The sequence below is a fragment of the Chiloscyllium plagiosum genome, unplaced genomic scaffold (genome assembly GCF_037043375.1).
Source record: "Chiloscyllium plagiosum isolate Xiang-an unplaced genomic scaffold, Cpla_swu_hap1 HiC_scaffold_5, whole genome shotgun sequence".
NCBI classification, from domain to species: domain Eukaryota; kingdom Metazoa; phylum Chordata; class Chondrichthyes; order Orectolobiformes; family Hemiscylliidae; genus Chiloscyllium; species Chiloscyllium plagiosum.
Window position 1 is genome coordinate 38,275,366 of NW_028270143.1, and position 22,390 is coordinate 38,297,755.

General features: G+C 39.5%; 1 protein-coding gene across 3 annotated transcripts in view; it reads left to right on the plus strand.

Annotated features, from left to right (window-relative positions):
- Positions 1–22,390, plus strand: part of dgkb (diacylglycerol kinase, beta) — a 794,652-nt gene that overhangs the window by 328,156 nt on the left and 444,106 nt on the right. For all 3 annotated transcript variants that reach the window (XM_087987111.1, XM_087987112.1, XM_087987113.1), the window contains exons 14-16: positions 1,357–1,473; positions 15,187–15,260; positions 16,918–16,992. In XM_087987111.1, the coding sequence (XP_087843237.1) occupies positions 1,357–1,473; positions 15,187–15,260; positions 16,918–16,992 (266 nt within the window). The remainder of the gene's footprint in view (positions 1–1,356; positions 1,474–15,186; positions 15,261–16,917; positions 16,993–22,390) is intronic.

A 22,390-nucleotide genomic window follows, 5' to 3' on the forward strand; every position in this document is an offset into this window, starting at 1 on the left:
GAAGCCACTTGGAGCTTCAAAGGTTGTCCTTTTTTTTTTCTTCTTAGTCAGAGAGCAAGATACAGACCTTTCAGTCCAACTCATCCATGCTGATCAGATATCCAAAATAAATCTAGTCTATTTACCAGCATTTGACACACATCCCTCTAACCCCTTCATATTCATATACCCATACAGATGCCTTGTAATAATACCAGCCTCCACCACTTCCTCTGGCAGCTCATTCCAAAGATGCACCATTCTCTGCGTGGAAAAAAAATGCCCTTTAGGCCACTTTTAAATCTTTACTCCCTCTCCTTAAACCTATGCTCTCTAGTTTTGGACTCCCCCACTCCAGAGAAAAGATCTTGGCTATTCACCCTATCCATGCCTCTCATGATTTTATAAACCTCTGTAAGGTCACCCCCTCAAACTCTGCTCCAGGAAGAAATGCCCCAGCCTATTCAATCTCTCCCTAAATCTTGAATCCTCCAACCCTGGTGATATCCTTGTAAATCTTTTCTGAACCCTTGCGAATTTCACACCATCCTTCCTATAGCGGGGAGACTGGATTTGGGTGCACTATTCCAAAAATGACCTAACCAATTTCCTGTACAGCTGCAACATGGCCTCCCAACTCCTATACGCGATGCACTGACTAATAAAGTTTTGTTTTGTGGATTGGTTTGTGTACTCTGGTCCCAAGTTAGAAAATACATAAGGGTTGGGAGGAATGACAGAAAACTGCACTACCTCTCACAATGGCAACTGGAATGTCTGGCAGCATAGAGGAGGTGAGCACTCCCAGGTGTGCAGTAGTGGTGACTGCTGTGTCCATGCAGATAAGGTTCCCTATATAAACTCAGCAGGGTTGGCACTAAATGGTATGCTCATCATGTTAAAGCTTGGGACCCATGAATTATAATGGACTAAATGTTGAGGCAAAGGAAAAAAGGATGTCTGCAATATCTAAATATTTAAACTAACTGCAATTGTGGTGCCTTGATTAACACCGAAAAGTGCAAATGTAGCTTGAGCTGTATTTAATATTTCAAAATTTCTTCCTTCATGGCATCTTATTGCACTTCCCAGGCGGTCAGAATCATTCTGTGGCAATATTATGGATGGGATATAATAACTTGAGTAGACTTAGCTTATCACTGGATTTTAATTGATTGAGAAGCCATCACAGGGGATGTTCCAATTGTCCATGATGACATCAATAGAAGAATTGGAACAATCTTGTTAAAATGGCAGAAATGTTCCAAATTAATGATGGACAATTCAACCTGAATAAATGCAGTTTCTCATAATCTGTGGTATTGTTTCTAAGAAATGAAATAATTTGAGATTCTGTTGTTTTTGTTTTAATGCTAGGAAAGGCAATCTACTGTGAAGAAAAGAGATGATAGTTCCCTACAAATGAAAAAATCAGAGGAGCGCACCAAAATTCAACGAGCTAACTCTGTCACTGTGGATGGACAGGGACTGCAGGTATGTTGCTCAATAATGCTAGGCTCATTCCGTAATGTTGTCCTCTTTCTGATATAAATTTTGGTTATAAGAGAAGGCAGAGACAGGGGAGAATACATTCTACTACAGTTGTTTGTTTTCGGGTAAGCTGGTCATTAAATAACCCAGAACACACTGACTTTAAATGTCTAACTGGGAAAGTAATGTGATTACAGTATGTTTGAGCTGGAGACTGTGAGACAAGTAGGGGAACAAAGTCAAGCAGCAAAGCAAAATCTTGAAACCCTTATCCAGTTTGGCAGTATCTTTAGGAAGAAAAACAGAGTTATGTTTTGAGTTCAGAAACTCTCCTTTGGAACTTCGGGCTGGAAGAGATGTGATGGGATTTATGCTGCTGAAAGGGGTTGAAGGGCTCAGGGAAAGTACAGAAAGGTGGATGTGAAATAGGTTAGAGAATGGGAATGATTAATTAACTAAGATGCCATGGTAATGGGAATAATAATGGTTGAAGTAAAGAAACAGCATAAAACCCATCGCATTTCTTCCCCTTTTCCTTTGAAGAAGAATCATTGTTGACTCAAAATATTGACTGCGTTTCTCTTTCATGAAATCCTACCACACCTACAGACTACTTCTATAACATTTCCTGTTTTTATGGTGCATACCTGATTTTGATGCAACACAATTCTGCCACCGCCACCCCCCCAAAAAAAAAACAACTTGGGCCAGGGTGCATCTCAATTCAACAGCTGAATATGGGCAGGTGGTCCTGGAAAAAATTTTGCAGCAATTTCAGCCTGTGGAGAGGAGGAGAGGAAATCCTGATGGACCAGATGGTGACTCTTGTTATCCTCCGAGTGATGGGGAGTTCCGAAGGGCTTTCAGGAAATTCTGTCTATTACATTCCCTGAAAAGTTCTACAGGAGCATGCAGTAACCTGTTCCCCTCTGGGTTTAGTAAAGGCCCCAAATGCCTCAGTATGATAAAATAATGGAAACCTCTTGGATTGCAATCTTATAGTTATTTTGGAATTTTGCCCTTTTTGATTTCCATGCGGCATTCCCCAAGTCTTTTGTAGAATGATGGTGCTGATGATCCTAGGCATTTTCAAGGCAAGTCATGCTGTTGTCCACCTCCAGGCATCACTGGCTTGTTTTCATAATGCTAAAAATCCCATGCTTCAATGTGATGCTGATATCTTTGGGAATTGCTGAACTCAGGCCTTGCTCCAGCCACAATTCCACTGGGAATGCAAGGCAATTAGAATTTCAGCCCCTTTGTCTCCTTGTCAGAGGTGAGTAACCTTTCACTCTGACTAAGGTGTCAGAATCATTTTTGTCATGAAACGAGAGGCTGTGTGTCATCATACTGTCTGGAAAGGAATTAATTATTTGCATTAGTGTTTGTTTTGGTATCTGTCTCTGTCCAATGCAGGACTTCAGTTTTACACTCAGAAATTGATGACCTATTCAAACGGGTTAGTTCTCTTTGATAGGATTTCTGTTATTCCACCGATTGTTCCTCCCAGCTCTTCCTGGACATTGGGGATAGCTCATGACTGTCAGAGTTTTACTCAGTTTAGTAGCTCTTCCCTCAAACTTAGAAGCACCATTATGATATTCACCTTTGTCACTACTTGGTAATAGTGACATTTTACATTTGGGTGTGATCCATGACAGCAAAACACACACAAACACGCACAGCTGCTTTTAGGTGGTAGTCAGTTTGAGTCACTGAACCAAAATTTAGCAGGACACAACTTAATATTGTCATAGATAATTGTGGAAATGTTGTTGCAAGTTAACATTCATTTCCACTGTAGCTTCACTCCATTACTGTTTCCTCATTTAAAACAATGGGAGGGCATGCTAGTGCAGAGAGAGAAATAAAATAATTATACCCTTGAGCTGAAACCTTGAGCATGACTGGTTTAAAAAATTCAATGAAGTCAAAGAAAACTCTTTTCTGTGTTACCTGCTGGCATTCTCTGCTTCACACCAGTCAAATTGTGAAGAATGTTAGAACCATAATACAGAAATATAGGCAGTTAAATAGTATCACCCCTGGAATGGTATTGTGGTACACAACTAACCCATGCTTGATCACTGTGCTGCAGGACAGCATGGCAAATTTGTGTTGCCTGCAGTTTTAAGAGAATGCTGTTTGCAGCCAGCACCACTTATGCAGTTTATTGTCTGCATTTGGTGACCTGATGTTGCGAGTGCTGTATAAAGGTAGCCTGCAAATGGGTAGTGTATTGTGGCTGCAAGAAGTAGTGGGTGTCCTTGGAAACTGATTTTGTGCTCTGCAGCTCGAGTATGTGATGAAAAATATGATGGCATGTGCACCATGATTTTCTGTCAGTGAGCAGGAAGTCTTAGTGCAAAATGTGGAGTGAAACATATACTTACAATGGGACAAGAGTTCCTCTAGACATGTGTTGAAGAGACAGTGAAACCAAGTAGCAGCAAAGGCTAATATCAAGCATGTTATTCCAAGATGTAGAAAGAAGTTTAACAATCTTGCAAAAACAATCAAAGTGGATGAATTCAACTTCATGTCATATGTCCCACCAAATTCACTGCTTAATTCGCAACACCCCTGTTATCCAGTTAAAATCATTGATCCATGTCAATCAGTTCTCATCCTTTTGAATCCCATGGTTTACTTCACCATCAAGTTGAAGTGCAACTTCAACTCACAGCTCATTTACACTGGCAGCTGTTCGTTTGTTTCAGCCTATAACTATTGGAAAATTTATTTTCCCAAACAGCTTCACCCAAGTGAAGGATCTCCAATATTGATTTGTTTATGAAGTTGCTCCCTAAAAATATGTAGTAGATGAGACCTTTTGCTGAAACTGGTTTCCCTTCCTCCTCTCCTATCTTACATCAGCCTATCCAGCTCTGTGTGACCTTTCTACATTCACCCAGTCATGTTGAATTCCAAGAGGGAATGCTGTGAAATCAGCCCTGTCAGAAAGCAATAAGATTTTGAATCACCCCAAAAAAGTAGACCATCGTAGGCAGAGTATTTTATCTTCATGGTGTATAGAAAAGTGCCAATGACAAATGCAACCAGCATTCAGAAATAAGAGTACCCCAGTTAATCTGAGTTAATAGCCAATTATCCCTTTTAAAAAGAGCTGGAGAAGTCGAGTTGTGTGGAGCAGGTGTCCTTCATGCATGTTCACCTAGATGAGTATTGAATTCAGAATCCTTCATATCTGCTTGACACACTGGTTTGAGATCTGTTACTGATACATAGGTAGCAAGTGACAGTTAAGTATACACACTTACCAGATAGCATCCTGTCCTGCTGAAAATGTGTGCTGGCATCATGGGCCCATTTTCTGAGCCTTCTGTAGCCGTACAATGCCTCAAAGTTTGGATGCTATGTGACCCAGTTTAACCTACAATAATTGACTCAAAAAGATAGAAAATATAAGTTATGAATGCTGCAAATGCCTGAAACCAACAGTCAAAAGTGTCTTGAAACCTAGTAACAAATGGCCAAATAAACAAAAAAGCAGTTGCTTAATCAATGTTACAATGGTTTAAAACCAAATGGCATATTTTCTGGTGGTTAAGTGGATGAATGCACTAGCTAGTTTAAACTCAAAAGGAAAAGAAGGTTATAAAAGTTTATTTTGTCTGTGGTATTTTTGCTGATTTCAGCTTGGCTGGCAGCCATTGATCTCCATGAGATTTCAGCTGAGGTAGGTAGGAGAAAAGTCACCTGTCATTTTGAATCCTAATTGCTAGACACTCAAACAAAAAAAGAAATGCACATTTGGTCCTTGGAAAAGTACAGGATTGATTGGGCTGTGATACCATGATACAGTTTTGGCTTTCTCCTTGCACTCCGAATACATATTCCTAACACAGCGTATCTGTTACAGATGGGCCAAAACCACCTCTAATCTGCAAAATACACCTTTCACATTCTGAGAATCAAAATGGAAGGTCACTGAACCTTAACTGTTTACCTCTAAAAGTAGGATAAAAATCAGGAAGATTGAGGCTGGCTGTGCCTTAGAATGGAGTCATGGCAAATCAGCAGGACCTCATTATTTCATGAAAGTTGGAGTCACATTAATACAATTTTTATGTTTACCTGTATTGTTCTTGTAAAATTCTATGGACAATGAGTTAATAATTAGGAGGCTAACATGTTGCAATTTAAAGCTTCCCTGGCCTGCTTTTATCTCAAGTGCTTCAAAGAGTTATGCAGCATTTACTTGTATTAGGTGTTAGAATATTGTAAAATTTTATGATGCATATACAAAGTTTTGAACATTTGAAGTGTTTTTTAAAAAGAGCGCAGTTTGGTCTTCCTGGATTCCTTCTGGCAATTCCACTCAGTTGAGAGAACATGGAGAAGGAACAAGTGGAAGAAGCAAGAACAGCTGACATTGTCAGGAAAGTAAATAGAAGGAAATGCATTTATATGGGAATTATTGCCTTTCCAACAAAGTATGTAGGCCCAAGCTAATACATGTAACCTACTTTGGCAAGAATATACTCTAAGACTGTGCTTTCTAGAAAGTTGATCACATATGTGATCTACATTAAACTCTTACAGCTTGTAATGTATGGCCTGTTGCAGTCAATGTTACTGAATATTGCTTCCATGTTATCACAGATTTATTGTAACATTGGTTAATCTCGAGATGCACCAAGGAGCTATCTATTGCAGCTTTTCTGGAGCAAGCTTTGTTCATCTCTTTGTTGATGGAGATTGGAACCAGTGAGAAGGACTCTTGATACACTTGGCCACAAATTATCCTCAGTGCCTTGCCTCAACCACCTTATCAGTGGAATCCTTTATAAATTTAAGAGTTATTCTTGATTAATATGCAATTGGTCTGCTACCATCAGCAACAAGTGCAAAATGCCATGTCAGCTTTTGTGGCAATTGGCATGATACTTCTGCATTGCATTAATTCTTCATCACCCCTCTCTTTGCTTTTATAGAATAATTGTGAAGTTGACTGCTGGTGAGTAAGAGCGCATCAAACTTTTAAGAAACCATACCTCAGTGGTCAAACCAAGCCACAGTCAGTTTTATTAGCCCACAGTTCAATTGCTGTGTGTGGAGAATTCAGTGAACAGACCAATAGTGTTCTCCACAGCTTGGATAAGTCAATCAGCCCCTGAAATGCAACCACAAAGAGTGTCCTGTATTATTGTGCTTTGAAGTATGTGACTTGACTATGTAATATGGAGCTACAAGTTATTGAGGGTTTTTCAGTGTGATGAAGGAGAGAGACAACGATGACAAATTATTCTGAAGCGACAGATGGGTTCCTGTACCTGGAGACCTTCCCACTGAAGTGTACTTTAATTCTTCACTCTTATTTAATAATGTATTCTGATAGTAGCACTGTTCACCTTTTGTCCCATTGCTTCAAACTTCAAGTAAACAGCATATGCCTCAACATAGTTCCCACTGAAGTGTTCACCATCTAACTAAACCTTTCCTAGGCCCCATAACAGCTTCAATAAAAATATATAGTGCTAATATTGTTTAGTTTTATCTCTTCTCAGGTATCGTCCACATTTCCTTCAAATCTACATTCAACACTCATCTATTCAAAACAAAACCAACTCCTGTCACCCTGTCCCACTCTGTCCTTGCAAAATACTGTACTCCTCTATTTTTAAGCTCCCTTTCCTACTGAGTTCTTGAACATACTGTCGTATCAGAACACCATGCTCATCATTCCCTGAATTCCATGTTTGAATCCATCCCATCGGGTTTATAACCCTCTACCGAAACAGATCTTAGCAGTCATAAATGGCATGTTATGTGACTTACAAAGGTAAGCTCTCTGACCTTTTGAACCTTTTTGCAAACTTTGACATTGTTGACCACACCATCATTCTGTAACCCTTCCCCACTGACATCTGGCTAAGTCACTGAAATTAGTTGGTTCCATTATTATCCATTTGGTCAGAGCAGGAGAATGACATGCAGTTGCTTCTCTGTCACGCTCAACACCATTACTTCGGATGACCATCTCTGTTGACATCTCTGCTGACATCTCTGCTATCTTTAAATTGCTACACAGCTTGTGGATTGCTAATTGAACAGAATTCCTCCACTAAATATGTGCAAGTCTTAAACCATTGTCTCTGATCCCTGCTGCAAACCTTACACTATAGCCAGCAATGCTGTCCCTCTCTCTGGGAACTGTGTGAGGCTGAAACATACTGTTTGAATCCTTAGAGTCATATTTGACCCTGAAATGACCTTGTAACCATATGGCTGTGCCATTACCCGCACCAGTCAACCCTACCCCCCTGTGGCCGAACACTTAAACTCCCCCTCCCACTCTACCAAGGACATGCAGGTCATGGGCCTCCTCCATTACCACTCCCTTACCACATGACGCTTGGAGGAAGAATGTCTCACCTTCCGCCTCGGGACCCTCCAATCCCAGGGCTTTAATTTGGATTTCTTCAGTTTCCTCATTTCCCCTTCCCCCACCTTATCCCAGTTCCAACCTTCCAACTCAGCACCATCCTCATGACCCATCCCATCTGTCCATCTTTCTTCCCTCCTATCCACTCCACCCTCCCCTCCGACCTATCACCTTTACCCCCACCTCCGTCCACCTATTGCACTCTCAGCTGCCTTCTGCCCCACTCCCCCCCCCCCACACAAGCCCCAGCCCCCTCCCATTTATCTCTCCACCCGCAAGGCTCACAGCCTCATTCCTGATGAAGGCCTTTAGCCCGAAACGTTGATTTTTCTGCACCTCAGATGCAGCCTGACTTGCTCTGCTTTTCTAGCACCACACTCTTGACTATAATCTCCAGCATCTGCAGTCCTCACTTTTGCCTCGCATTAGTAAAACACTGTCTCCTGCTATCTCTATTAAACTATCTACTTCTGCCCCACCTCAGTTCATTTGGTATTGAAAACCTAATCTGTGCCTTTTTTTACATCTAGACTTGAATATTGTTACATCTAGCCTTGATTATTTCACTGCAGTTCTGCCATCTTCTCGCCATTGACCCATCTTATACTTGCAGGAAGAGGAGGAAAACATCAGTGTGTTAAGCAAGCTAAAAAGAGAATGAGTGAGCAAGAAGGACATTTAATTATAAGCAACATGACAGATTTTGAGTGCTTTAGTGGATGGTGCAAGAGATGAGGCATGGAAAATTAAAATTGGAAGGACTGCTAACATGATGCTGATTTACAGTCACATTGGACTGCAGCGTAAGAGAGGTATGAAGGAGAGCCAAACTTTGAGAATCTTGATAAGGTCATTTCAATCCTTCTTTTTCCTTCCTGTTTCCTTCTTTTTCTTTACCAAAACCTCAATTTCTCTAGACATCCAGCATTCTCTACACCTACCAGCCTTGCCTTCTACCCTAACAGGAATATACTCCCTCTGGACTCTCGTTATCTCATTTCTGAAGCTTCCCATTTTCCAGCCGTAACTTTACCTGCAGACATCTTCCCCCAATCAACTTTTGAAAGGTCTGGCCTAATACCATCAAAATTAGCCTTCGTCCAATTTAGAACTTCAACTTTTAGATCTGGTCTATTCTTTTCCATCATTATTTTAAAACTGTTAGAATCATGGTCACTGGCCCCCAAAGTGCTTCCCTACTGTCACCTCAAGCACCTGCCCTGCCTTATTTCTCAAGAGTAGGTCAAGTTTTGTACCTTCTCGAGTTGGTACATCCACATACTGAATCAGAAAAAATTCTTGTATGCACTTAACAAATTCCTCTCCATCTAAACCCTTAACATTATGGTGGTCCTGGTCTGTTTTGGCAAATTAAAATCCTCTACCATAACCACCCTATTATTCTTACAGATAACTAAAATCTCCTTACAAATTTGTTTCTCAATTTTCTGCTGACTACTAGGGGATCGATAATACAATCCCAATTAGGTGAACATCCTTTCTTGTTTCTCAGTTCTACCCAAATAATTTCCATGGATTTATTCTCAGGAATATCCTCCCTAATTATGGCAGTGATGTTCTGCCTTATCAAAAACACCCTCTTCTCTTGCCTCCCTTTCTATGCTTCCTATAGCATTTGTATCCTGGAACATTAAGTTGCCAGTCCTGTCTATCCTTGAGCCATGTATTTGTAACTCCTATGATATTTCTGTCCCATGTAGTTAATGATGTTCTGAGTTCATCTGCCTTCCCTGCTTACCTCTTGCATTGAAGAAATTGCAATTAAATTCATCAGTACTACCTTCTTCTCTGCTTTGCCCCTGCCTGCCCTGACTGTTTGACTTGTTCCTTTTCCCAACTGTACCAGACTCAGATTGATCTCTTTCCTTACTACTTCTCTACCACACCCCCCCCCCCCCCCACCTTAGTAGTTTAAATCCTCCCAAGCAGCTCTAGAAAATTTCCCTGCCAGTATATTAGTCCACTTCCAATTCAAGTGCAATCTATCCTTCTTATACAGGTCACTTCTACTCTAGAGGACATTCCAATGATCCAAAAATGTGAACCCTTCTCCCCTGCACCAGCTCCTCAGCCATGCATTCATCTGCTCTATTTTCCTGTTCCTACTCTCACTAGCTTGTAGCACTGGGAGTAATCCAGACATTACTACTCTTGAAGACCTCATTTTTAAATTCCTGCCAAACTTTCTATTTTCCCCCTTCAGAATCTCATCCTTTTTCCTTCCTATTTCAGTAGTTCCGATGTGTACAATGACCTCCTGTTGGTCTCTCCCCATTGAGAATATTCTGCACCCTTTCTGCGATATCCTTGGTCCTGGCATCAGGGAGGCAACACACCATTCTTATTTCTTGCTGCCAGCTGCAGAAACATCTGTCTGTGCCTCTGACTAGAGCATCCCTTGTCATAATCGATCGTTTGGAACCCAACATATCCCTTGTTACATTAGAGCCTGTCTTGGTACCAGAAACTTGGCTGCTTGTGTCACATTCCCTGAGAGTCCATTGCCCCCTACATATTCTAAAACAGCATATTCTTTGAGATGGAGATGGCCACAGGAGACTCCTGCACCACCTGCCTCCCTCTCCTACTTTTCCTGGAGTTAACCCATCTACCTGGCTGTAACTGCAGTTTTTCTCCCTTCCTATAGCTGTCATCCATCACACCCTCTGGCTCCTGTAAATTTCTCTTTGACTCTAACTGCCACTCCAACTGATCCATGTGAACTGATAGGATTCGCAACTAAATACACGTGCTGCAGACATAATCATCAATAACATGGAAACATTCCCTAAACTCCGACATCCCGATAGGAAGAGCACATCACTCTACTAAACACCCCCACCTTTGCACCTTCACAATCCACAGACCCAGAAAATAGCACCATCCTATTGCTCTAAAAAAACACTGCTCCAGGCAAACTTAGTAATTATTTAAAAAATTTAATCAAGAGACCAATCTCAATAAAACATATAATCAAGAAAGAACCCACTCTACTCACTGTTGTAGACTTACAACAAGGTCACACTTAAAAACTATGTCCTTATCTGTTCCTGTGCTGTGAGCTCCCCCACACAGGTTCCTCCAAGATCAACTGTGAACTGTTTGTTAATTTTTGCTTGATCCATTCTGATGAGTAGGGATACTGGAACTCAAACAGTAAAGACAGTAACTGTGCAGATTCACTGCTGTGTCGGTCAACAGTGTAGGTTTCTTTCCCTGACCATGTGGTCACTGCCTTTTTCTGTCTTCCTCCATTTTAAATTGCCAATGTTTTGATCTTTTTCCCCAAAGTTCCAAAACAATGCAGCAGCTTATAAAACAGTAATTGCTGCTCCTGGAATTCGAGGAAATCACCTCCAACACCTAAAAATCCCTCAAAAAAAGAGCAGCTCTTACAGCTACAATTTTTTCCTGTCCTCCATCTTGGATTACATCTTAAGTGCTTTCTGAAAGCTAGAGAACACTGCTGAGAAGTTATGCCATTCAAGCCAAATTGAAGATCACAAATACTTGGACAGTATTTGATGTGAATTATGCAGATAGTTTGCAACATAATGGCTGATCAACATAATAACTTAAATGGCCTACAAAACCTAAGTAATAGTGTCAGAATCTATTTTTAAAATCTCTTAGTTGAGTCTCTGTTGATCACAATACAAGGTTTTATTTGTGGAACTCATCTCTATGTGCATGACCTGTCAAGTGAAACAATTAAAGCAAGTGAACACCAGAGTGGGCATTGCTCATAGTAAGTATATTGCTCCAGGCAGGATTTTGACCGTTCAGATCAAAATAGTCCCTTCACAAAACATTATTCTTTGAAGATGAGACAGATTTTTTTCCTCTCTCAACATGCAGGTAATTAGAACATTAATTATTTCTATTGCTCAATTGCATGGAATATGAGCAGCAAACCTCCTTGCTATAACGAGAGTTGTTTGTTAGATGGACTGAAATTCTGATTCGTTTTCCCTTCTGGCATAACATTCCATGAATGGCTGTAACAGTCATAAGGAATCAATTTACTGTGGAAAATGTCCGTGAATTATCATTTCAATAATCTAAGGCACGTAAACTTAATCTGGTTATGTTCTGATTGTGAACAATTCCATTAACCAAGACAGTCTCCTCTGGACATTAACACTTATCTCTCATTTGTATTTGACAGTTTTTTCTTGCCATGCTTATGGAATTTTCTTGCTTTTCGAAAACATTCTTTGTCGTTTTACAATATAAATGCCGATCTACATTTTTATCTGAAGTACGCATTGTTATAATAAGCAGCAGACCTGAGATCATTTCCCATAATTAAAACAGTGTCCAGATTCTCACATGTTCACTTTTTAACAAAGCAATGGAGAAACTATGGAACCCTCTTGAATTGTGCTTCAGCATGAATCATACAAAATTACAGCAAAGAAGGAGTCCATTCAGCTCATCATGTTTGTGCTAGTCAACAAAGTGCTTTCTAGCCTTATGTAACTTCCCAGTTCTTGGTCCATAGTCTTACAGGATACTGCATTTTCTGGTCGTCCAGTTATAGGGAGCATATTATTCAGCTGTGGAGGATTCAGAAGAGATTTACCAGGATGTTGCTGAGCATGAAAGGGTTGACTTGTCAATAAAGGCTGACTAGGCTGGGATGCTTTTCACTGGAGCACAGAAGATTGAGAGGCGGCCTGGTAGAAGTTTATAAAATAATGAGGGATACAGATAGAGTTAATGGTAGGTGTCTTTTTCAAAGGATGGGAGATTTTCAAGATTAGGGAACACATTTTTAAGGTGAGAGGAGAGAAATTTAAAAAGACAGAAGGGGCAAATCTTTTATACAGAGGGTGTGTGCAATGAACTTCCAGAGGAAATGGTGGATGTGGATACGGTTATAATGTTTAAAAGACATTTGGATAAGTACATGAATAGGAAAGGTTTGGAGGAATATGGGCCAGGAGCAGGCAAGTGGGGCTAGTTTAGTTTGGGATTATGTTTGACATGGACTGGTTGAACTGAAGGGTCTGTTTCTGTGCTGTATGACTCTATAACTATGACTCTATCCAAGTTTTCTTTAAATGCAATGAGCAATTCTGTCTGTACCACCTTTCAGGCAGTGGCTTCCATGACTCTCATTGCCTCTCTGTCATCCTCCCATCGATTACTTTCAGTCTATCCCCCTGGTTAGTAACTGTCACTATCAGAAGATGAAGAGGGGGACAAGAGGAAAGAAGGAGAAATAAAAATATTCCCAAAACTTTTTCTCAAGGCCATCGAGTGACAAAAGAATGTTCTGTGCTGTTGGCATGCACTGGCAATAATTACAATTCATATTGATTTGTGACTGGTAAAAAAACATAGTGAGCTGATTTCTTCTAACTTAGTGGCTCTTCAATCATCACATTACTTTGAATGTAAAGATTAAAAGAATATTATTGCTGACATAGGTCAAAACTGCTGTTGCCTTTTACCTATTACTTTTGACATGAACTAGCAGAGTAAGGGTGGATCTGTTTTACATTGGTAAATGGCAGAATTTCAGAACATTTTTTAAAAAGCACTATTTGCAAGGTATTTGGCCAGACGTTTTAGCAATAAATTGCAGGCTGTAGTACATGTGATAAGGCTGTCATCTCTTCAACTTTGACTATGCTATTATGACATATGATTAAGTTATAGTTTCCAGCTGTCAGACATTATTTTAGCTCTAGTGCTGAGAATAACTGGACTTTTTTTAACGTTGTTTCTCAGGAAGTGATTTATTTAATTGCAATGAACATATATATCCATTCAGCAGTTCTTAAAAGTACTTTAACTCTTTGGAATAAAGCACTAAAAAGATCTTTTAAGTGCTGCTGAAGCCTGAAATTGATTTGCAAAGCAGACTCATATTTACTTCCCAGTGTAACAGTGGAAAGAAAGAAACAAAAAGGAATAACTGCGGTACCTTGAGATACCATGGCAACAAAAGAGACCTATGCAGTTCATTGATGTCTATTAATCATGGTTAAGCACATTTATCTTAGTTCTTTATAGCTAACCAGCATAATGATCAGGATTATTATTTATAATTAGAGGAAGTAATAGATCATACATAACCTTTGGATGAGTCTCATTAATTTACCTGATTCCATCGGGATTTCAGACTGAGGTAGTTAGGTACTTCATCTCTGTCATTCTGTGTTCCATTGGCACATAGTTAATGCTCTGAAAAGGACAGCAGCACAATCATGGAAAGAAAAATACGACAAAATCCCAAGGGGAGCTGTGACTATTTTTGACCAAAGTGGTAAGAAAATGTAGGGCATTACTTTGAAATTTGGGGTGCTGAGTTTCTGCAGTTCGTTGCGGTTATTTATAAAGAACTGGTTGATTCATTGCATTCAATGTTACGATTGTGTAGGTGTTAACATTAAGTAAGAGTGTGGTGCCAAATGCCACTCTGCCAATTATGATAACGACACTTAATGATCAGAGATTTACTTTCAATTACATATGCTACTTAATTAACTGTAAAAGTTGGTATGTCAATGGAAAATCTGGTGGAAAAGAATTGCTTTTAAAACAACTCATGAGGAGTATAGGGAACTCCTGTTCAGAGATATCATAATACGTTGTAGGTGCATGCTTATAGTTTCTTAGTATAAGTTGCAGAATTGGCTTCCATCCACCTGGTGTGTTTTTTGACATTTAAAAAAATGCACTATTTTCCACAATCTGTTTTTAATAAATGTGTTTTGGGTGCTAAACTAGTTTGAATACTTCATTGGCCTTGCTGTTGTGAAAAATACAAACGAATGGAAGGAAATGACTAAATGCTTGCAGCCCAGCATTAATGTTCCACCAGACTGAATGGCGCTGATTTTACCAGTTGTTGCAAAAGAGATGGACACGATCCCTGAGTCACCTTAATGCCTGGTCTTAATGCTCCTCAATTGTAGAGGACACAAAACTGGCAGGATCCTGTGCAGAACCAGGCAATAGTTTGAGCCACTGGGAAATATCATCCAGGTGTTGAGAGACTGCTGTTCTGCGCCCCCCCCCAAAAAAAAAGCTGATAAAGGATTCTTCATGCATGGCTTTGGGGAGGTTTCAATCCAAGACTAGATGCCTCTCTGGGCAAAAGGACTATTTCAGAAGAAGGATTTATGTTGCAGTATCACCTCCTTCTGACCTTTTTCAATGTAGCATTGTTGAAATTTAAGCATTTATGGAAATACAATGAGATACAAATTTGGATAAAAAACTTGACACTCTGAACTTGAATGAAAATCTCACAATTTGTTACCTTTTCACAGATCACACCGATTCCAGGCACGCATCCACTTCTGGTGTTTGTGAACCCGAAAAGTGGTGGAAAGCAGGGAGAAAGGTGAGCTTGTGTTTTCTTTTTCAATTTGACCTTAAAAAAAACTGAAAAAGTTTGATAAAAGTGCAACTGTAATCCCAAATGTTCTGCAGAAATGTTAACTTTCCCTAATTATTGATTCAATACTGTAATTGGGATTTTATTCTGTACTAGAAACTGATGTCTATGTATAACATCAGAGAGAAGCATTACCCAAACACAAGGGATCATCCTGTCATATCAAATGGCAATGAATAAAACCCCTAGGCACTTGAAACTTCATTGACTTTATATTGCCGGAGGCAAGTGGACTGATGCAGAAAAAGACAGGCATCTGGTTGAAATGTGATCCCATCATTTATCAAAGGCTCCTAGCTACCTTGAGAGAGAGAAAATCTCTGTCCTGAGGAGCCAGAGGAAGGCAGTAAAGATGAGGAATCTCCAAGCCAAGAATTCATGCCCCGAGATCTTGCAAAGCAACCAATGCTTCTGTGGCAACCGCTAAGCGAAGGCAATGGTGAAAAGTTAACCCCAGTGCCACAGTCCAAATCAAATTTTTAAGTAAATCAGGCTTCCCAAGGTTTATTGGCCTGTTTGTGAAAATACATAATCAAATTGTTCAGTGAAGAATCTGGGCCACCTAACCTCTCTCCTCTCCACTAGCCACATTGCACCTCTTCCACCCTCCCCCCCACCCCCCAACACAAAGTTTGGAAGTGTCTATTAGTGAACACAGAAATAAGAGCAACATTGTGGTCTTTGTTGCCAGGGTATAACTGCTGACAGTAAGACTTGATGAAAGTTGCACTATGTGTACTTTGTACACAGAGGTGGTTGTAACTAAATGACACACACTGTTTATTGGTTTATGTGGTTCTGCATAAGTCTGTATTTATGCTAACGTCTTGAGTTTCTGCTTATAACATTGGATATTGGTTAGCATTTTATTTTAAGAAGCTAACTATTCAGAAGTATCTTAAAATAAGGCAATTTAAAAAAAAAAGTCCATTATAACTCAAACATAGTTTTGTTTTAAAATATATTACTAATAGATTTTCATTAAACAGTAATTTTGTTTTTTATTCAAAATCTTCCCTATCTCTGACACATGCCAGTTGCTCCTAAAACAGTTCTCCTCAGCAAACATTTCTAAAAATATTTACTAACAAAATCAGAAAGATACATTTGTGAAATTGCATTTCTGTACTTCTCTTTAGTTGTTTTGAAATACTAAATGTTGTGCAATTAAAATTGTGCGTCATTAATTGTGCAGTGAAAATAAAGTGTGGAAAACAAATGACCTGGTACAAGTGTCGTGTCTAGTTAATATCCTCTACAAGTGCCTCCATTTATCCTCCCCTGTGACTTGTGCACTGTTTCAACTCATATTGCTGTGAGAACACTGCCTGGGGACATTAATTAGGTGTGACACCAGTACAGGCTTGACCCTAGCACATTCCTGGAAAAGACCTTCATTATAAATCATCATTAAAACTAAAATGATTACAGTAACAATACAGATCACTTCTGTATTAAGTGATGAATCCACATGCATTACATAAAGACTCCTTTTTGCTTTGTCAAATTCAACTTCCTTTTTGAAAAAAAAATCTGAAACGGTGATCTAACATAAAACAGACTGCTTAAAGAAATGGATAGTATATTTATACTCTTTTCACAGAATCTTCAGAAAATTCCAGTTTCTTCTGAATCCACGCCAGGTTTACAACCTTGCCAGTAGTGGACCAATGCCAGGGTAAGTGCAGCACCAACGCAGGGGCTAGAAATATCATCCAGAAGTTGGAAATGCAAAACATTATATGTTTTATAAATATTCATTTTGAACAAAAAAACGTTTTACAGTATAAATTAGAAGCTAGTTCCTAATCATCTATGACATGGTGGCTCAATGGCGAGCACCAGGGGCCTGGGTTCAATTCCACCCTCTGGTGACTGTGTTTGTGGAGTTTTTACATTCTCCCTGTGTTTGCGTACATTTTCTCCGGGTGCCCTGGTTACCTCCCACAATCCAAAGATGTGCCAGTTAGGTGGATTGGCTATGCTAAATTACCATAGTGTCTAGGGATGTGCAAGCTAGGGGGGTGAGCTATGGAGAATGCAGGGTTACAGGGATAGAGTAGGGGTTTGGGTATGGGTGGGATGCTTTCTGGAAGGATTGTCTGGACTTGATGGGCCAAATGGCCTGTTTGAACACTGTTCGGATTTTATGATTCTATGATTTACACATCAGCTATAAAAAACACTTTGAGTTTATGAAATTTCACCTTCGCCTTTAAAACTTAATATCTAGTTTGTTTTAGATAGACTTAAAATAAAAGTTCTCAGGCAGGAATATTTGTTAATGACATGATACCCACAATTTTTTTCCAAAGGCTAAATTGTTCAGTGGATTACAGATCTAACTTAAATTATATGTAATAAAATTTTTAACTTAAATAAAAGTAATAAGATCGCAAAATTTTTAAAATATTTTCAATAAATAACTATGTATAACAACATATTTTGGTTATGCATGCTGTTAGTTAATAAGACCATTCAACTGATAATTAAGTTTTGTCTCTGAAAGACAGTGAAGTCATTTAAATCTGCGTAGAAACTTTTTATATCTTAGGAGTTGATGGGTTTCATTACTGTTGAAGACAAATAGTGAAGAACCGTCTTGTATGAATAATGCACTGTGTTTGCTTGTTATGATACCCTGTGTTCCCAGCAGGGTGGGATGTACTAGCTGATAAATCTTACCCTTACAGAAACATTACAAGATTGCAGTCAGCCTGAGGCAAGATTACCAGACACATCTGTTTCCTAATTCACAAACAACAGTATAATATCTTAAACGTCTGCCTTTCCATTCATCCATAGAGAGTCCTTCCTGTAAAACATAAACAAAACAACAGTGAACAAATGTACTTCTTTTGAACCTTCTACTCTTGGGGGGAAAGGCTTTGTTGTCTACCAGAATTCTATGAGAAAAGACAAGCCCAACCAGTTATGTTTATTTGTAGCACCCTCCATTAATAAAAGTTTACATAGAGGTGGATCACAGAAAATTAGTTGAAGAAAACTTGGGATTTGAGGACATTTTTTCATAGTAGTGGGAGACTTAAAAAGGGATATGGTTTATAAAAAAGGTATTATAACAGTGTAGTGGTAATGTCACTTGATTAGTCATCCAGAACTCCAGGCCAATGTTCTGAGGACAAAAGAAAATTGCTGGAAAACATCTTCAGAAGGGTCACTAGACTCAAAACGTTAACTCTGCTTTTTCTCATCAATACTGATAGACTTGCTGAGTCTTCCAAGAATTTCTGCCTTTGCATCTGATTTCCAGTATCTGCAATTCTCTGTTCTATTTTATTCAATGGTCTGGGGACATATGTTCAAAACCCACCATGGCAGATGCTGAAATTAGATTTCAGTTAAATCTTGAATGAAGAGCTGGTCTAGTTTCTATGAAACCACGGTCAATTGTCAAAAATTCCAGCTGGTTCACTAATGTCTTGTAGTCAAGAAAGATTGTCATCCTTACTTACATGGTATGCCAGATCCATAGAAATGTGGTTGACTCATAACTGCCCGTTGGGTAATTAAGAGCAGGCAATAAATGCTGACCTAGCTAATAATGCCCACATTTCATAAGTAAAATTATTTTAACAAGCCAACATAGTGAAATGGAAGATAGTGGGAATGATGTTAATGCCAATGAAATGTCAGGGGCAGATGGTTCCATGCTCTCATTGGAGATGGCCATTGCCTGGCTGAATGTTACTTACCAATTGTCAGCCTAAGCTTGAATGTGTCCAGGTCTTACTACATTTGGACATAGAGCTTTATTATCTGAGGAGGCACAAAGGATGCTGAACTTTGTGCAGTCATTGGCGAATATCCCCACTTTCTGACCGAATGATGGATGGGAAGTCATTGAAGCAGCTGAGATGGTTGTGCCAAAGATACTGAACTATGGAAACCCTGCAAAGATGTACTGCTCCTCTGATGTTTGACCTCCAACAACTTGTGTTTGGTATGGAGAAAATGAGATCAGAGTTGAGAGTGTTGGGCTGGAAAAGCACAGCCAGTCAGGCAGCATCTGAGGAGCAGGAGAATCAACATTTTGGGCATAAGTCCTTCATCACGAGTGAATTGTGTTAGGTATGACTGGTTCACCCAAGATTCACATTATCATCAGTTTGTCAGCTTTCCTTGATGCTAAACTAGCTTAAATGCTGCCATGATGTTAAGGGCAGTCTCTTTCACCTCAACTTTTGAGTTCTACTCTTTTGTCTATGATTGGATTACTGTATAGATGTAATCAGGTGAAGAGCTGAGTGTTCCTGGCAGAACACAAACTGAGCACTGGTGAACTAGTGATTGCTGATCACTTTGATGATCAAGAGGAGACTAATGGGTTGATTATTGGTTGGGTTGCGTCAGTCCTTTTCTTGTGCACAGGACATGCAATTTTCCACATTCTTGGATAATTGCAGGTGTTTTAATTGTACTAGAACAGCATTTCTAGGGACATGGCTGGTTGTGGAAGCACACTTTTTTTAACAATGGATACAGGATAGGCTTTGCACTAATCACACAGAACACTCAGGCTGCACACCATCAAGTTCATCATGAGCCATGTAGCTTGCAGAGGAACTGCGCTATTGTAATTACATCAAAGACTACTCATCCTTTAATAGCTCCTAAACTGCCAATCAGATATTAGCTTGGACCTTCTTCATTGAGATGAATATTTAATTAAGCTTTTGAAATTTAGGTCAAATATTCATAATGACCTCAGCTATAATAATAGCCCTTGGAAATGACAGCAAAGAACTCTGTTGAAACTCCAGAAACTTCAGTACTTCCACAACTAGCCATGCCCCAAGACACACTGTTCTAGTACAATTAATACACTTGCAATTATCCAAGAATGTGGAAAATTGCATGTCCTGTGCACAAGATAAGGACTGATCCAACCCAACCAATAATCAACCCATTAGTCTGCTCTTGAAGTTGCTAGCCTTCTTTGCTAGCCTGCTTTTATTGAGTTGTTAATACGAGCAGGCTGGCAGAGCATGTTTTTTTTAAATTCACATTGACAACACAATCCTGACCTTTTGACCTTTTACAATGTCTAAAAGATTGGAGATTTTAAAAAAAAACTTGTTTTATCTGCCTTTCACAAGCATTTATAGCTACTTCATCAATCTAAGACTTTCACACTGGGAGTTGTGGTCTCTTCGAACTCAATACTAGATTCAAGTGGTCTTGCACAGTTTGGATTTCCTTCCTGTATGATCCACTTGTCCTTTATTCCTCCGAACAAAAACACTATCTGTCAAAAAGTAGGGTAGTATTTCTGGATTGGGTGGGGGAGTGGGGGTGGGAAGGGGTGCACACATTTTTGGAGGGTCTTCCCAGTCAACTTTTTTCTTTGGAAAACTGGTTGCCGTGTGTGCACCTTGTATTGTGTGGAATATTTCAGGGTCTGCCTAAAGCAGGGAGGACATGAGGACAGAATGTTTGTGCCTACAGAACCCACTACAGATGAATTAATGGGATGACGGGAATAAAAGTAGCCCTCGTAGCTCAGTTCGCTCTGATCTCAAACACCCACCCCTTCAAAGAGATGCATTAAAAAGTGCTTCTTACCAAATAAAATGTCTCTAATTCTCTTTTATTCCTAAACAAAATAGTATCTCAAAGTGTCACCAACATTAGGTTTAGCCAAGAGATTTATTCCATTGATCTTCTTGACTATCTCCCTGTTACTATCTCGGTATGACACTTTCTTTCCCCTGCAAACTTCTCTCAAAGTGAGAGTTATACCTTGTGAGTTTGCATAAATCACTAACAATTACAGTAAGAAAAGGAAGCATATTTATTCTGCCTGAACTGGATTCATTCAAAGTTTCAAAAGTGAGCCAGATCACAGAAAAACATCTTTCCAAAAATAGAAAGCTAATAATTCAGCCGTCAGTGTTATTAGCTATTCTCACAAAGAGCTTTCCAGCTTCTTTATGGTTCTGTTGCACCTGTTACTTCTCATCAAGTGACAAAATCACATCCTGTATAAAACAGAGAGAACCAGGTGAATATTGGAGGCTTGCGTTACTCGCTCACAATTCTGTGGTCCTTGTATTTGAACATGACAATACCAACGCAATCGATTGAGGGCAAGGGCAGTGAGGAAAAAGAAGATAAAATTTTGTGCAAGCTGACATTTGTATATGTGCATTAATATTTTTTACAGATGTGTGAAATAACTGTCTAAGTTTTCAACAGTATTCGCTCCACTGTATCAAAATGGAAGTGACCATTTATTCCGAAGTTGCACCACTGAAAGCATTCTTAAAGTCACAGCTATAGGCAACAGTAATGAGTAACAAATCTCGGGAGTAGGTTTATCATATTGGTACTAAAAGTCTTTAACTTAGCTTTATAGTGTTCCAAAGTAATGGCTGGTAACATTACCTTGCTGACATATAATGGGAGCAGGTAGGAGCCCTGGATCCAGGAGCACAAGGATTCTGCCCAGTGTATTCGGAGGATGTCATGATTAGTTTTGTTACTGCATTGCTCAGTTAGCAGTCAGTTAGATTGACCGACTGGCTGTCAACATAAGGTCGTGGCTAAGGACTATCCTGGGCAGGTAGGAACCATCAGAAGTTAATGGCATTGTGAAGGTGACAATCATGAGAGCTTATGGCATAGGAAGTAGAAAGGGTTACTGATTGGGAAGGACTAAGAAGTAGAAATATATATTTTATAGATTTTCAGTATTTCTGCACTTGGAACTGTAACCATCCTTTTTAAAATTACACTTATTTGCTGTTGTCAATTTCTGTTTCCAATATGTGTCCTACATCCATTTAAGCCTACTATGTTGATAAGCTGACCGCGGAGAATTGGGTGTGAATGACTCGCTTCCACCTCTGCACTCAATCTGCCAGTGGACGTTTTAGTGCAGTGGCAAATATAGCAGCAATGCTTGGACAGTAATTATATGCAATTGATCCACCTTATGCAATGTGTTGGAGCTGACTATGCCCTGGGATTTCCAATGCAACTGTTAAAAGAGAGTGAAAGCAACAATATTGCTAGAATTTCACATATGGTTGAAAAAGTTACAAATAAACCTT